This window comes from Indicator indicator, chromosome 19, assembly GCF_027791375.1.
Source record: "Indicator indicator isolate 239-I01 chromosome 19, UM_Iind_1.1, whole genome shotgun sequence".
In the NCBI taxonomy this organism is placed as follows: Eukaryota; Metazoa; Chordata; class Aves; order Piciformes; family Indicatoridae; genus Indicator; species Indicator indicator.
The window spans coordinates 945,117-963,114 of NC_072028.1; the positions used below are offsets into that span (position 1 = coordinate 945,117).

General features: G+C 42.3%; 1 protein-coding gene across 1 annotated transcript in view; it reads right to left on the reverse strand.

Annotated features, from left to right (window-relative positions):
* Positions 1–17,998, reverse strand: part of LOC128973353 (transcription initiation factor TFIID subunit 4-like) — a 128,271-nt gene that overhangs the window by 91,729 nt on the left and 18,544 nt on the right. The window contains exons 7-9 of the mRNA XM_054389646.1: positions 17,374–17,631; positions 8,885–8,990; positions 4,579–4,693 (exon numbers count right to left, since the gene is read on the reverse strand). Of these exons, the coding sequence (XP_054245621.1) occupies positions 4,579–4,693; positions 8,885–8,990; positions 17,374–17,631 (479 nt within the window). The remainder of the gene's footprint in view (positions 1–4,578; positions 4,694–8,884; positions 8,991–17,373; positions 17,632–17,998) is intronic.

A 17,998-nucleotide genomic window follows, 5' to 3' on the forward strand; every position in this document is an offset into this window, starting at 1 on the left:
ATTTCCTCTGGCAACACTCAGAACGTCAGCAAGGCCTCTGAGCTGGTTTTAAAGAAATGAGCTGCACTTGAGAAGATGAGAGCAGCACTTCCCAGGTCACTGCTTGACTCCTAACACCCTTCCAAACACTTTGAGGGACAGCTAACAGATTAGAGTTTCCCTACCTGTATCACCTGAGCATCTTTTACCTCCTCCCTCCCTTTCTGAGGCATGACTCATAACTCCTAACTCCATGACTCTCTGACTCATAACTGTGGAAGCAACCATCTGGGTTTAGCACATTCTGGTTAGGAGCTGTCCCTGACACAAGCACTGGATTGCAGCACGTTCTAGGAGCAATTACACAACCTCTGAGAAGATAAATATGGAAAAGATGCACAGACATCCCAGGCCAGGCTGCTACCACTACAGAAAGCAAACAAATAAAAACTGAAGTGAAAAGACTTTTTACAAATCACAAATGTCATCCTGTGCCCCCTAGAACACCTCCTGCCCCTTGTTGCAAGGTAAGGCTTCCAGCAAAACCCAAAAGCTACAAGGAAGGTCTGAGAACAAAAGGGGAGAATCCCTGGAAATCCATGATTGAGGCCCTCCCTGTCCTCCTATGCACTCCTTGACATCTGCACTGGAGCAGCCAATTTTGGGGGAAGACTGCTGTAGGTTGTTAGATGCTGGTTTTGTTTCCTTTTGCAGGAAGAAGTCAAGCTGGCAAAGCCTGACAATGAACACTCAAGGCAGCAAATGGAAAATCCTACACTAATTGTCAGGAAAATGCTGCACAGATGAACTTTCATTATTGTCCACAAGTATTTAGCACTTGATTTCTTCTCTCTGGATGAAATCCCCAAGAACAGTGTCACCAAACTGCTGGGGTTTGTGCTGAGTCTAAAGGTTTTTCACTGTCACACTTCACATGGTGTGTACGGGATGCTTCTACTTCTACCGAACAGCTGAAGAGAGCAGACTCTTCCACCTTTCTCCTGCTCAGCATTTTAGCTACTCCAGAGTACAGATCTGTGACCACTTTATAAATATACCAACACTGTCTGAAAGAAACCCAGACAATTAATGTGGGCACAAACCAGGATTCCAATGGAATTATCAAAATCAGTGCAAAAGCCCTTAAAGACCATCACTGTGACTCCTGGACAAAATGCTTTCCTGCCATCTCACACTGGCAATCTGCTCCCTATGAAGACATTGGTGTTCAGGTTTAACATTACAAGGGAGAGAGATACAAAATGTCTTAATCAGAGCTGGGACTACAAGGTTTTCAGTCTAATGGGAAAACCTCCACCAGTGCACTCTCCTTTTGACTTCGAGGAACTTTCTCACTTTTCCTGGATACAGGAACACTGGCACTCTTGCCAAACCATTTCCTCTAAAAGTCAACTTTTAAGGCCAGCTGAACAAATTGTGAGAAGTCCTTGTGTGGAACCAAGATGCCATCCAGTGGTTGTACAGATTGCTGATCACTGCCTGTCCCTTTTCAGCCCAGAAGACTATTTAACAGCGTCATGTTTCCTGGCTGTGCCTCACTATACTGCTGCAGTGTCATGGGACAAACCCAACATTCCAGCACGCATGCTACTTGTAAGAAGGCAGCATGGGTTCTGAAACTCTTGACGAACATAAGCTACATGTTCAAGTAGTCTGAGTGTCCAATTCTTTCTCCTATATTCATAGAATGGTTTGGGTTGGAAGGGCCCTTAAAGATCATCCAGTTCCAACCCCCTGCCATGGGCAAGGACACCTTCCACTGGACCAGGCTGCTCAAGGTCCCTTCCAGACTAAACCTTTCTGTGACTCTGTGGCCTGCTACCCTACAGCAAACATCCCACATCAAGGGAACAGCTCTGCCCACTTCATGCCTCATGTTACAAACAATGCCACTGAGCCTTACTGCACATAGCAAGGAAGTGGTAGGATAACGAATCACTGCCAAGGAGTCTCTGTCCTCAGAAACATGCAGAGCTGGGTGAGTCCCTGACCTAATCAAACCTGCTCTGGTTCAGAAGGTGGACTAGAAGAGCTTCCAGGGTCCCTTCCAGCAGAAAGGATTCTGACTCACTATCAGGGGCAACAATTGTTTCCACTAATTCTTTATTTGGGCTACAACTTGAACTATAGGGAGTAATTATTTTGAGTCTGCGGCTTTCACTGTTATCAGGGGTTGATGACGTCAGTGGGAGCTCTGAGGTTACCCAGCTGGATGATGACAATGCACAGAGGTGTAATAGGCAGGTACGCAGTCCCTTAGCAGACTTCAGGGGGCTTCTGCTGCAGCTCTCCCACCTACAAAAACCTCTCTAGCTGGACTGCTATGGTACAGATCTAAGTCTGGATCCCTGCTGCAAAAAAAACTCCCCCAAATCACAAAAAATAAAATTCCCGTTTCTATTCTTAGCTATTAAGATAGTTGACAAATTCACTAAATGGGAGCTGTCTGGAGTTCCCCCTGGAAAAAAATAGCAATAATCAACGTTAAAAACAAAAAAAGATGACACAAAATTGCATGACTATGACAACTTTGCACTGCAGAAGTCTTGGGTTGAAAACACTGCATCATGGAACTGCTCCTGTAACAGTGAGGGAGCTCCTGCAGCTCATTAAGAAATGCCGGCACTAAAGGCCAAGCTGGAATGTCCAAAGTTCCCAGTTCCTCCATCTTTTATGTAATTCCTCCCTGCATCTCCTGCAGATCCAGAAGAAAGTGAAGATAACCGAGCTCCATTTCCAGTGACCACCAGGAGTGCAAAGCTCAAGTTATTTTAAAGCAAGCAGAATATAAAATAATGAAACAAATATGCAATAATAAAAACACTGAGGGCAAAATAAATTTATACATAACACAACTATTTTTCAAAATTCTTGCTTTGCTTTAGATGCCAGTTTGCCTCCTGGCTAAAAACACATTCTTCACACACGCTGGGAATGTTGAGGAAAACTAGTCAGCATTCAGAGGATTAATACAGATTTCCAGCTCTCTGCCTTCAGGCTTCATAGTCAGACATCTATTTGTCCTCGGGAGAGGTTAGAGGTTGAAATGCAAATATGCAAACAACCGAATTCTTTGTTAAGGTATCAAGAAAAAGCTTGATCTTTGCTGCTGTTTAATAAATACTGGCAATTTTATGGACTTATTTAAATGCAGCTTTGTGTCTTACTATTTTGAAGGAGAGAACAATGCGAGGAAACAAACACATTCATTCTGACTAAAATTTGTTCTCTAGAGGAAAAATGACATACACCCTTGACAGCTTATTTACCAAAATCACTAAAGATTTATTGATTTATCAATCAGTGCCTTGAGCATTTGCTTCTCCCCAAGGGAAAATTAACAATTCCAGCTAACCTAATATATTCTATGTATAAACTAAGTGAATGCAAGAATCAATCCTGGCACAGTTTACAACATCCAGGATAAAAAAAAAAATAAAAAAAAATCCAACCCCACACTGTCCCTTTTGGTGTATGTAAAATTGAAAGCTATACTAACGAAGAATAAATGCTCGTGTTGCTTACAAGCATAAAAAATACTTATTAAGACACTACAATTGAACCCAACAGACATTTTAAATCATTTAAATACTCAGTAGGAGGCAAAAAGCATTGGAAAATAAAAAATTGAATGATTTTGCTTCTCGATTAATACTAAGTACTACTGCTATTAGTCGCAATACTGACATGCCTCAAAGCAGAGAGATTTCAGAGAGCTACAAATTCTCTTTCACTTCACCTGCAAAAGCTTAGGCCTGAAAATTAATTACTGGCTTGATGATGTCAGAGCAACAGAAAAACTCCAGAAGGTGAAAATTAGAATCAAGGAATATTTTGTCATTTAACAAAGGAAAAAAAAAATGTTTACACACAAATAAAATCTACTTTGATCAGTGGGGAAAAACAAAACGCAGGGGAACATAAGATTAGCTTTTCACTCTGAAGAGTAAAAATACCCCAAATACACATGAAATGTAAGTTTGAAGGATGAAAGAGCTAGTAGAGCAGCTCAGTGGCATTAATTGCAACCTGAGAACTACAGGGAACCCCAGAACGCCCCAATCTCTGCTACCTAAGCAAGAACAGGAAGGAAACCAAGACAAACAATCACACACACACAAAACCCCAAACCCACAGATAATTTCCGGTGCTGCTGGGGGCACAGCTGCAGTTTGGCTGCAGCAGCCCATGGGCAGGATGCCCCATCACAGCCAGCATCTTCTCAGCAAGCCACATTCCAGAGCAAGGAACATCAGGATCTGAGACACAAACACAACCATCTATGTCTTAGAGACTTCAGCATTCCATTTACCATAAGTTTTGCTATAATCCACAGAATCAAAGGCTTTGATAAGCATTAAAAACTACATTTAGAGAAAAATCTTCCAGCCAGGTCATGACCCCTCCTGTTTCAACAAAGAGAAGTCAGCAGCTGTCCCTGGAAGGGCAGCGGCAGGCAGACTGCTGGGCACACACTGCCCTCTGGTGTCACACACATCCCGAAGACTGTTCCACCGCTCCCCCCAAACACCACCCCCCTGCCTTTTTTTTTTTTATTATTATTTTTTATTTTTTTACCTGAAAGAACCACCTCCAGGGTCATTCAGCTTGTTTTTCTGATTTGCAGAGACCTGAACACCAAAGCCCCCAGGACTTTTGCTGGCTTGTATTGTTGGTGCCTTCCCTACTGTGCCTGCAAAACACCAAGCAATGTTATTATGAGCTGTCTTAGACAATTTACATCAAAGAACCTTCTGTCCAGGAACTAAATTTAACTGTCTGTAAATTGCAAACAAAGGAAGTTATTATTTGCAAAGATTACATTGCTGAAGAAGAGCAATTTCCAACAGAAAATGGATATTAACATCTCACTTGGGTCAATATTTACAGAATGTTGAAGATGCCCAAACTGAAACCCATTGGCTGGTTAGGATGCACAGAATGACTCTGAGTGTGTTGGCAACAGCCAGTAAACCTCTTTTCTAGATCATCTGCAAAGAATAAAGAAGCAGACTCCGAAATGTTCTTAGCACAGATGCTTTAAGCCACAGTCACTATATGCCATTGACATTTTTTTATATAGTAATTTTAAAATTTTTTGCAGTGAAAAACACCTATTGTCAGAGCTCAGAACAGGATTTTTAAGTGCTTTAAATCATGTGTAAAGGACAAAAAGAAATCACTATTGTAAAACAGAACATAAGCCCCCTCCTCAAGGTGGTGTTTCCCTTTCTGATTTAAAAGGAAATTTTCTGTCTCTAGGCTTTATAGCTCCTGGTGGAGAAGCAAAACTGGGCTTTCAAAACGAGCCAAAGTGTGCTGGGCATTCAGGCAATTTTAAAATTGATATTAATTCCTCTCTGGCATTTGGAAAAATCTAACCAAAATAATCAGAACTTGATGTTGCTAATTAGTAAATCAGCAGACTGGTGCTACTGGCACCACTGTATCAGTGTGCAGCTGAAAGGACGCTGACAAGTGAGGCTGTTGGAGGGAGATCTGCTTCCCTGCTTCATCCAGGCTTTCTGGGGTTCTGTTTGGTGGTTCCTTTAATTCCCCCCGTGTCTGGGGCATTTGAGAACGATTCATGTGTCTCCTTGAGTCAAAGATCTCACCTCTTGCTTGCACATTACTTGATTTTATGAAGTGCTATACACAAACAGTGTTTCAGGCTTTAAGAAGCACATCAAAGTTCTCTTGCACATGACTCAATTATATCTAAATGGCACAGTGGGAGCCTTAGGAAAGTTACTTTATTTCTTATCAGGATTTATAAAAACCTGAAACACAAGTACCTCAAGTGCTTTTTAGAACACTTCCTTGCTAAAACAGAAGTATTAACTTTGAATGAGTCCAACATCAGGTTTTGTTTTGATTTCTTCATCAGCTTCAACATGTGAGCTTAAAATAAAGCTAATTTGACAGCATTCATTCAGTTCTTCAAGCTGTAGAAACAGTTTTGTGGACTCTCAACATCAGCAAACACAAAACAATGTTTAACACTTCATGCTCCAAGCCTGGTGAACAAAAATATTTTGTCATCAGAACATTCAAGGTCCATGAGATGTCACAAAAAGCATTAGCTCATGGACAAGGCAATTCAGTTACCTATTTCACAGAATCGAATTGGTTTGGTTGGAAAAGACCTCTAGGATTATTCAGTCCAACCTTCAAATGACCTAATTCTAAGGTTTTCTACTAAGTGAAGTGGAAGGAAAGAATTAATATCATAATAAAAATTAGCAGACCTCTATCTGCTCCAGTGAAGGTGCAGGAGATGAAAATATGTTCCACTTGAAAACTGTTGCAGTGGCAAAATGCGGTTCCCAGGGCCACTCCTTCAGAATGAAGGGAGCCTGAGCAAGCTGCTCTTGGTGGGTTTTTTTGCTACAGATGGTAAAAGACCCCACCAGAAAAACCAGGAGACGGACAGCAGCAGAGCAGTTCACTTCTGCTCTCAGGACAGCAGTGTGTCTGCACTGAATGTGTTGAAGTTAGGTCTCCCTTTCCCTCACTCCACACAATGGAGCCAGGGCAGCGTGAGGCAGGGGACTACAAACAGCCTTTCTGCTTTCAACCACAACCTGCATGATCAGGTAGCCAGACACAAACCATGGCTAACATCCATCTCTGTTCTGAGACAGGGGCATGATTGGCAAATGAGAATCCCCTGTGGGCTAGACACTCCATGGGATTGGTAATGACATACAGAGGCTTTCACTACTGGCTCCTTGCTGCAAAGTTTCAGTAGCATGATGCAGAGAAATCAGCTCAGACTTAGGGGCTTATTAATGTCTCATTTTATTTCAGCACAGCTTAAACAGCTGCAATGAACACACTGGCTAATCATTTAATTCTTTGGCTCAATTCCCTCACCCAAAAGATGTAATTCACCTAATTATTACACTGGTAAGTACTTTGATAAAGGAGTGTGAACTCTTTGTGCAATAACTATAGTGTTACTTCCCCTGGTGTGGAAGCGATTTTATTCAACTCCTTCAAGCCTGCCAACTCCCTCTATGCTACTGTTTAGAAAGGCATGACAGTCTGTTCACAGGAGGCATTAATATTAATGTAAGGATATATGACACCAGGAGATTCACTCCTAACCACCATTCTGTGGCAGTCAGTTCTGGTGTAAAAAGCCTTAAAAAGTCACACTCCTCAAAGTTACGCTACTGGAAATGTCTCTATAGACCATGTCCTGTTCCAGAATCTTACCTTCTTCTCCAGGAATACCTAGGCCAGTATAAATTATCATTATCCTGGTGTTCACAGGAGAAATTTTAACAGTATATCAAAATCAAAACAAACTGGTATTGACAGTGTTCCAGAGCGGCATTTACTGGAGCTGCAAGCACACAGGCAAGCTTGTCTCTAGCAGTGGGCTGCAGGGTGAGCAGTTTTACAATGGGATGCTTAGCAAAGTTCTGGTTGCTTTGTGTCACCAAAACAATACAGTGGTGGCTTAACCCAGCTTGTCCATAGAAACAAGCTCACCTGAAAGCAGGGCTCTGCATCAGCTGGCCTGCATGAACCACTGTATTCCTTAAGCCAAAGTGCCAGTTCAGCTGCATTTCATTGGCTGATCAGGGGCTACCATGAATAAATTCAGGTTCTGAACCCACTGGTTAAAAGACAGATGCCAGTAACATGCAGATTCTTGGCACACTGTTGACGTTCAGAACTTAGAGACTGAGCAAGCAAAGAAATTAAATCAGCCTTCACTCTCATGTCAGGCAGAAGTGAAAGGTCATGCTCTGAGATGCACAACACCCTCCCTGATGATAGACTCAGGCCGGAGTGTCAGTGCTAGCAAAGTGAAACCTTTTGTGACAATAAATGTGTGTTTTCCCAACTGGGACAAAGAGCCTACAGAATTACAGTGTGAGCTTGGGTCCAAGCAACCTGTGGATCCTCTGAAGAGAGTACAGTAAGGAGAGCATCAGCTGCTCTCTGATCCCTGATCACTGGGGATCTGGGTGCTTGCTTTTCCCAAGGAGAACTAAAGGACCAAAAAGCAACAAAGCCAATTAGGCAGCAACAGCTTTTATATGCATTTAGACTAGTCTGATTGCTATTTCAGACTGAACTAGCAGTAACTGGAGATGAACAAGCTCTGTATCCCATTACAAACCCCCAAATCATCTCCATGCCCACATACTCTCAAACATAATCAGGGAAAACAAGAGCCTAGCCTCACAGGTCTGGTTGTGGCATGAAACAAATGGATACTGATTAGAAAGTAAGAAGGCCTCAAGAACCCTCTTAGGAAGTGGCAGACAGACACTAACCAACCTGTTAGGTGAGGAAGCTGGGTACAGGCCACCTCTTGCTCCCCTAATGGGAGCATGTTAGGTCCCTGCAGTCAGTCTCTGAGCTTCACCAAAGAGTAAACATACTAGGGGAAAAAAAAAAAAAAAACCAACAAAGAGGCACCTGGGGTGATAAATTTCTCTAGAACTCCTACCTTGACCTGTGTAGCTGCAGAGACAGGGCCTATCATGTTCTGCTGCAGGAGTAAGAGCTAATAGTAGGGTGAGTTTAATTGAGGCATCCTTTAGACTTCGGGGGGAAAAAAGTGAAGAAGAATTTCTTTCTTGGCCCAGGGTTAGAGCTCAGTCAAGTTCCTGACTTCTTTCAGAACTTTGCATGAAAAGCTGCTAAGGAGCCAAGCATGTGAGAGCTCAGTCCTAAGGGTGTTTCAAAACATTGCACTGTGTTGGTCTGAAATACCTTGAAACTGCACAGTGAGAACATGCATTCCTCAGTCAGTATGAAGTCAAAAAGAAATGTCAAGCCTGCCAATGCCATGCTGCTAGTTTGGAATTACAATGAAAGTCATACAAAGGTAACAATCTCGCTGAAACATTTAAACCCATACCTTGTGGTCTAATGGTCTGAGTTATTACCACTGGCATCCTAATCTGGGTAGTCTGGCAAGCAGGGTTTCGTTTCACAGTTTGAGCAGATGTGGACTGGATAATCTGCTATTATTAAAAAAAAGTATACTTATATTATACTCTTGATACACAAACACACACAAGGTAAATACACTAACACCTGTAATCACTCACATATGCACATGGAGCTCTAAAGGCACAAGCAGCAAGTGACAAAAGCCATGGCCAGCTAACACGGGCGGCTATGTGTGTGTGTATAGGCCTGGGCTGCCATCATGCTTTAAAAGGTTATTTCATGATATTTGACATGTTAGATGTCACAGTCTTCACCAAAAATAAGAGTTCAAAGCAGTCACGTAAATATCAGTTGTCTTCAGAAACTTGACTTGGAAGAAAAGCATTTTTGTAACAGGAAACGCTGCAGTTTTAGTGTTATCCCCCTACAACCAATAGGCCTCTCACTACACCTGCCCTTTTAAAAGAAAATAGATACTGAAAGGAAAGCCTAAAACATTGTGAGTTCCAAAGTCAGATATACACAAACCAGAAAGCAATGTTTTATGTTGATCATATATTAATCATCTTTTAAACATTAGTTAGATATTCTCAAGGTTTCAGTTACTACTCAGCCAAGTTCTAAAGTTCTTACCCAAAACAGAAACTGTGTTAGAAACTTAAAATTTGACCCATTAATAAATCAAATCAGAAAGAAAAACCAGCAAGGGTCAGGTGTAAGCAACAACAAAATGTATGTTCTAGAACCCAAGGACAAAGCAGGCACAGATGCCATGAACAGAGACTGTAAAGGACATGGAGATGCTGTGGAGCCAGGGAAAAAAACAGAAATCCATACAGAAACTTTGTAAACAAACCAGAGGCAAAGCAGTTGTGAGCAAGATCACAGCCACAACTCAGGCCTGACACCTCCAGAGGCCAGGTGCTCTTCACAGTCCCAACTCTTACTCCTACTGCATCATGTTTGCTGTTTCTCAGTCCCACAAACCCAGCATGCCTTCCTAGAAGACAAGATGCCATACTACACACCACTGCAAGAGGCAAGCATGGACCACTGCACCTTGGCCCAGCATCATGCAGTGTGCTCTTAGAAAGGGGACCTAAATCCATGTTGTTTAGCTGGATAAAAATGGCCAAGAGAAAAGGAAAGCACAGTATTTTCAAATGACACATCAAAGGCTACCAAAAAACCCAGAAACTGTTCCATCAGCAGGAACCAGGGCAAAACCACAGGGAGAGAGTAAGGAGGGAACAAGACCTGCAAGATACTCTGGAGAAAAACCAAACAGGGCCATTTTGAAGTGAGGAAATTGCCTTCTGCACATCCTAAAACAGGAAAAGTTGAAAGTCATAACAAACCTGTGGATGTAGAAGTATCAGCAATGGCTACCTTGCAGAGAGAGAAAATGGAAACAAAGGATTCAGCTACAGCCACTGAAGGAAAATGGAGCACTTGGATCAAGCACAGAAAGGGAGCGAGTGAGTGGATGCAGATTTACGTGGTCAAGACAGGCAGTGAGTAAACAGTGACACCAAAAGAATAAAGCAGTCACCATGCTTAAAACCAGGAAAGAAAGAGAGGTGGTAAGTGAAAATGAGGGGAAAAGCTGAACTTGGCAACTTCTTGATGCACAGGAAACACATCCAAGTGTGTAAGTCAGAATAGCCCATAGGAAAAAGAAAAGCCTACACTGGTATCAAAAAGGAGAATGTTGCCACTTTCACCATAATTTATTGGATGAGTTTTCAGAGAACAGTTAAATAACAAAGTAAACCAAAAAACCCCAAAGCAGCCATACCATAAGTGGCCAGAAGCTAGCCCCAGAGGAGATGTGTGAGCTGTGGACAGAATTGCTACCTGCATCACAGTAATAGTCTGAGGTTAGATTTTTCTTCTCTGTGAAACAAGCAACTCCTACAGTTCAGAATCAACTTCTGTGTCACCTGATGAGTATTTTCAAGCAAAAGCCCTAAAACATGATCCACTAACACCATTAAGGCTAGGACAGTATCTAACCCTTTGTGATGACAAACAACGGCAACGGTTGTTGTTGTTATACACAATCAAAAAACATCCTTGCCCAAGCACTGTGCAATGTATGCAAAAGTGCTAGCAGTGTAGGAAATGACAAAATAAACTTCTCCAAGCATCAGAGATCAAAATCATCACCTCCAAGTCCACACAGAAGCAGCCTAGCAGTGAACAGGTACTCCCTGAAGGGAACACCTGTACCTGAACTCAGAGCAGCACAGTACACAACTGAAACTCCACTTCCTATACACTCTTAGATCTGTTTCACCACAGATAGAATCTTCAGATCTGGGAGCCATTTAAGGAATGAATATTAGCAACTTGTTTCTTAGCTGTCAAACAAGAAACAGTAAAATCTGATGAATCAGAGGTAATTGACCCTTCATACAAATTTATACACATTCTAAGCCACCCTCCATCAATTACAGACATTCAAACTCTTCTAATCCTGCTATTTTCCCACAGCACAAACACTATTATTATGTCCTCATCTTGGCCTGAAAAGCATGGACAGTGAAGAAGGTACTAGGAAGCTAGTCTGGGATATGATTAACTGAACCAAAGTATTTCATATTTCTCACAGTCTTAAAAATACCCACAGTGAGTATCCCCCATCTGATGTTATCTGTGCCAAACCAAGTGACCAGCTCCTAAGCACCAGTTTACTAACCCAGACAGAGAAGTGGATGTTTTAGTACACTGGGGTTATCAAAGACATCACTTCAGCCTCCAGAGAAGGGGAGATCTTACTGCTTGCTGCAGCCACCTAAGAGGAAGATGTAGAGAAGTTAGAGCCAGGCTCTCCCAGAAGTGCAGAGCTGAAGGATGTGACATAATGGGCAGGGGTTATAGATGGAAAGTTTCAATTTAATGTAAAAGGGGGAAAAAATGACCAGGGGAGCAGGCAAGCAGTGAAAGAGGTTACCCATAGAGGCTGCGGAATCTTATCCTGGAGATACTCAAAACAGGACTGGCCAAGGCCCTGGGCACCACACCAACCAGTATGCAGGAGGCTGGACTAGATGCCTCCAGAAGGCCTTTCCAACCTCTTAACCACTACATCCATAGTCATGGTATCAACCACCTTATGAAAGTCCTGAGTCAGAAAAGGTGACAAGACAGAATTAAAACAAAAAAAAAATATCTTCAAAGTTTACAGAGACTGCTTCTCACTCCATCTCCACTGCCAGAAAAGGAGTAACTTGCATTATTTCCACCAAGGAAGACAGCAAGCAAAAGAGCACCACAGTCACAACAGAGGCACGGGGAACAGAGCAGATTTCATGTGACTGAGCCATGGCCTGGATTTGATAATGAGGCTGGAAGACAGCAAAAGCACCAAGCAAAATTCTCATCAAGACAGTGTGCAGACAGCAAGTGCTGGCGTATACCCAGCTCACTCCTTCAGATTTGTCAGTCAAGAGTTGAAGAATTAACTCCTAGGCTGCTGCAGTTAGGAGCTCTTCAAGGAACACAATGCAGCAGAGAGGTCAGGGCATTGCTTCCCTGGGTGCAAGGAGTGACAAGTTGCCTAATTCTTTTCCTGTTAAACAACACTTTCCTGCAAAATTAGATATCTTTCTTCCTCCTTTTTTTATTTCATCTTCCCAATTCTCCCCTTAACCATCATCTTTCCACTCCACTAGTCACATTTGCTTCGATTCACCATTTATCTTCTCCTCCAGACAAGCTTCTTCTCTCACATCCTGAATGCTTCAGACCACTGCCATATCAATTTCTAAATTTCAATTGATTTTCCTGGCTGTAACAGGGATGTTTACACAAAGGTGCCTCCACAACACAAGCAGACCAATGAAGATGAACAAAGGGTATTTAATACTGATAACAGCAGTGGTGACAGCTGGGGCCCTCCTTCACAAAGCTTAGGTTCACTACTAGATGAGAATAAATTAATGGCACTCTCTGGTCCTCATCTCAAGCCTAAAGGACATTTTATCATGACAGGTGTGAATCTTCTACCATGTGTGCCAGTGAAGGGCAAAGAACGAACTACAGATGAGAACACAGAGCAGTAATTACCACCACGAATGACCAAAAAACACAGACCAAGAAAGAATTCAGGCAAAGCACAGCAAACATCTCAGATTGGGAACTTCTGTCCTCTTGCCTAACACAAAAGAAGAAACATAAATGGAAGCTACCACCTACAAGTCACTGAAAGGTAAACTCCTTTCAGACAATTAGATCAGAACTCACTGCTAAAGTTTTTGGGGACAAGGATTTTGCAAGCCTGAGCAATCTGGATGCTCCTACATCAATGCAGATGCATGGAGCCCTGGTGACACGCCGGCAAGGGCTGCAAAATCAGCCTGACTCAGTTGACATAAATCACACTTTGCAACAACAGCATCAGATCTAAATTCTTAAGCAGATCAAACATGGCAATAAACACAAAAGCAGAGGATGAAGAAGAGAATGGAAAAAATAAAAATTAACTTGGAAAACACCTCCTTCACCAAACATTTTTCCTCTCAATTAAGTTTCAGGAAGTATGGTGCCAGGAAGAAGCAAGCCACTTCTAAATGTACCAACTCCAGACTGGCTGTGGTCTGAGATGACATTTATCTTCACTCATGAGTAAACACTTGCTAATTCACTTGTGGCTATGCCACTTGTGATTTATCAGTCTACTCACTCCTGAAGATAAACGTCATATCAAACCTCAGCCATCATGTAATCTGGCAGCATTAACTTACAATGTTCATGCTTTTATGGGCCTACCAATTCATACTCCTCGTTTACCACGCTGCAATACCATCAGCTACCATTTTCCAACAGAGATTCAAAACCTACAAAAGAAATTACTATTTTTCCTCCCAAATAAAAAGTGAATAAAAGTGAAAAAAATTAACTTTTTAAAGACTCAGCACAACATTTTTCATGTTAATGTAACAGCAATATTGTACTACTGAGTGTTCAAAGTCGTACTGTTATGGGTTCAAAGATAAAATGAAGAAAAATAAAGCTCAAAGCCACGGAACCCTGTGTCCCACCTGTTCCTCAGCTGATTCTAAAATTCTTCACCTGGTCTAATTTGGAATATTTCAATGATGGCTTTTCCATCACTGCCTTAGGGACCCTCATCTACCATCTAATCGTCTGCTTTACTGCAAGAATATTTTGTATTATATCCTGCCTAAATCCTGCTTTGCTTAATTATTTCCTGCTGCTCATATTTATGCTCTCACATCACTCTAAATAATACATCAATATACCCTGATGTTTAAACCCTCAAAATACTTGTAAATGTTTTTTGTCCTCCTCTTTAGCAGTGTTTGACCAAGTGAGGTGTGTTTAATTCTTTCTGCTTTGCTATCTTTTGTTTCTGGTTTCCAAACAGGACTCACTGCCAATATGCTCCTTAGAGTAAGGTACAACCCACAAAATTAGCATCATCATAGAATGGCTTAGGTTGGAAGGGACCTGAGAGGGGGTTAATTAAGATGGATCACTTTGAATTTCTTACAGTTTCTTTATGATGTACATTTAATGACTGGCTTGGACCTCCAGGAGTTCTTTCTCCTTACAATGCAGGGCACAATAAAGTGCTAATCAATCTCCATTACTCATCAGTCTGCTTACAATTATGATCCATTTCATAGAGAATGTCTCTCTTACTCAGAGAAATTCTACCTGCAGTAACATCCAGAACAAGGGAGGCAATGTCTGCACAGTTAGGGCTGTGTAGAGCTCCTGCACCCTAAGAATAACAAACTAGACAAGTTTTGAACATTGTACTTAGAACAATTAGAAAAATTGATTGCAGGCTTATCTCATTAGTGTCTCATGAACAAAACATTAGCTGAGATTATTTCCCTTTTCCCTGGAGTCACCAGTACCAGCAGCACTGCCTGGCTCTTTGGAGCACAGCATTTTCACATCATTGGTAGATGACTCCACTACTCTACAAAGCGGATAAATAAAGCAGTCTCCTCCCGCTCCATCTCCATGAACACTACACGTTAGTGCTGAAGCTTCCTTTGCATAACCCTCCGAGACATCTTGAGCAGTGTTCACAGAGTTCCCATGCTGCAGGATACCTCAGTGTAACTGCAGGAATTGTCCCCGGAGCTGCTCTCTTTGTAAAACAGAAAAGCCAAAGAAAGGCACAGCTAACAGAACCTCCACATTTCAACAGAGATTCGAGTGCTGCAAACTAGCTGCTATTAAATGAGCTGTATTCCAACACAGCCTTGCCCTTCTGCAGCTGGACAGTTTGTAAAGCCAGCTGGAATTCTCTCCAGTGAGCTTCAGGCTTGGAAAATCTGGAGCTTAGCCAGTTTCCTCCATCAGTGCTAGGCACCCTTGGGCCAGCCAGCTGTAAGCTTCCTCTTCTGGACAAGTCCTAGGCAAGCTGGCCAGCAGCAATTTGCTGTGCTCTGATTTTGGGGAGCACTAAGACGTGTGAAGAGTATGAGCACTGTCACCACAAAGAAGTCACTACCCAGGAACAAGCACTAGTGTGATGTGGAGATGCTGCTGGGTTGCCTGCTCAGCACCAGAGTTGATGGTTGGTAGATTTTTTTTTTTTTAAATCCTGCTCTGTGATGCTGCTTTTGTCTGTAATGTTTGGTTCCAGTTACTAATCCATGACAAACTGAAAGCAAATACAAGAATCCAGCTTTGCAGTGAAGCTGATCAGTGCTGATTTTTGAGGAATTCACTCCTCCCTGGCTGTTTTCCAGAATGGAACAGTGTAGAGCACAGTCTGGCTCTGTGCAGTCTGCTGTCTTCTGAAAACACAGCAGTCATTTTTGTGTACCCACCAAGATGAAAATCCAGGCCTTCACCTATGACCCCTTACAGGCAGAAAACCAGCTTCTTTTGCCCACCAGATCAACCTCCACACTACATTACTTGAGCAGCTCCCTCACATTGCACAGATATGTGGAATGAGATGACGGAAAAACTCTTCACATCTTTAATCTCTCCTCACCACTGCCTGCTCTGAGCGTGCATTGACATCTGAGAGACACATGGAAGGTCTCTCTCATCAGTTTGGCTTAGTGCCATCCAGAAAATATTCCACCAGAACTGCAAGCAGAGGAGTAGGAATTCCTGTGACCATACTGACACATTTTAGTCTGCATCAGTGTTTCTCCAAAGGTGGGGTGCAGCCTTCAGAGTGTTTAAAGTGGGTTGAAAATGCTGGGAAAAGCCACATTACCCAGCACTGGGTTAGTCCCAAAAGCATGGCATGAGGTAAGACCAGACTGGCCAAGAACAAACATTTGTACTTGTAAGGAGCCCAGCAGCTGCTGTCAGAGATTTGCTTTGCTTTGCCCAGGACAGGGAGGAATTTTTACACCTACTGCCTGTACTTACAAGCAGCTCCTGCTCCCCTACCTTGAAGAACCAAAGCAACTGTCAGTTCGGTCTGTCAAAACATGAATGAAACAAGAAGACATCACAGAAAGTCTGAGGAAGACTCTTCTAATCAATGCAGCAGTCCAGAAGAGAGGGGAGAACTCATCTCAGGAAATGAAAGACTGCAAGTGGCTGAACATTAAGCAGCCAAGCTAAGGCGCAGCACATCCACGTCTGGTTTGTATTACAGAAGCCAGTCAGAAGCTTTGGCAATATAAGATGTTCTCTCACAGAAAAACTGTGCTCACTAAAGGATGGTACAATTATATTCATTTCATTTCAAAGTCAGGCATTTACCTGCTAGAAAGTATTTGTAAGGTTCAAGAAACATGGCTCAGATACTGCTACCTTCACTTAAGTACTTTGCTCACACACACCCAGAAAACACAGACACAGAAACTCTTACAGCTTGGCCTGAAGGATGACAATGCCTGGATAAACTCAAAGTCTTGTGGAAACCCTGAACATCTGTTAATTACAACTGTAAACACACATGCAAGAGCCTACAGAACGGTGGGGTAAGTTCACCACACTCTCAGTGAGTAGGTGGCTGCAGAGTTGTCTTGTTCCCAGTGCCTTTGAAATGAATGAGTCTAAGCCCAGAATCCCCCAGAACAAGGCCACATCTCAGTGCCTAACGAAGCGCAGCACCGTTTCCAAACAGAACATGCTGCTACAGTGCCATGTGTAGGAGAGCTTACAATGAGAGAAGAGCTAATTTTGATGCAGACTAAACCAAGCAAAGCAAAACAGCACACCTTGCCTGTAAGTCTTGGATAACTTGTTGCTCTACGTTTGTTAATTAACTCCATCTCCATTATGCCCAGCTAACGGTCACTGTACTCCAGATAAAAAGGCCAAGAGGCTTTTCTAAACTGCTACTAATGTCATCTCAAGTAATGGTTGAGCATACATGTGAATTGCAATGAGGTACTAGGTATCACACAACAGGATACAAACAGACAAGCTGTGATAAAACCAACACTGAGAACTTCTATTTGCTTTGTTAGTTCTCTTGCATACTACAGTACCTACCAGTTGAGAACTCTGATTTGACTGTACCACCTTAACCTGAGGAGGCTGCACTGTATTTGATACAGAGACTGTGCAAATGTTGTTTGGTTGCCTTATTCCTATTGTCTGTGTGGTGACAACAGAGGAAATGCTTCCAGAGGCAGACTGAGGTATAACTTGTGAGAGCTTGGTTTGCTGAATCGGTTGCTGAGACGGCTGTCCTTGCAAAACTGAGTGTTGACTGTTCAGTAAAGATTGTCTCAATGCAGGGAGGCTTTTCTGAAAACAAAACAAAGTTTGTCAGGTATCAGATTTAGCAGGATGACAAAAAACACTTTGCAATTTGTAGCAAGCAATTAAAAGAATGCAGCTTTCTTCCTCGTTTGGCTATCTGCCTACTTGTCAAAAAGAAATCAGAATGCGTTTTGTAAGAGGGGAAGTTCAGTTTAATTTTTTAATAAGCCTACAATTTGAATTTAGCAACCCTGAAGATCTTCATGTGCCCTAGTTCCACAGTAGCAGTAAAATGTAATACTCCCCTCCTCGAGACTACCTAGAACTTGTAGCTTAGATCTTTGGAAAGGCAAAATATGGCAACAGAAACAGCGGAATAGCAGGAATAATCCTATTTCCATTGCAATAATCC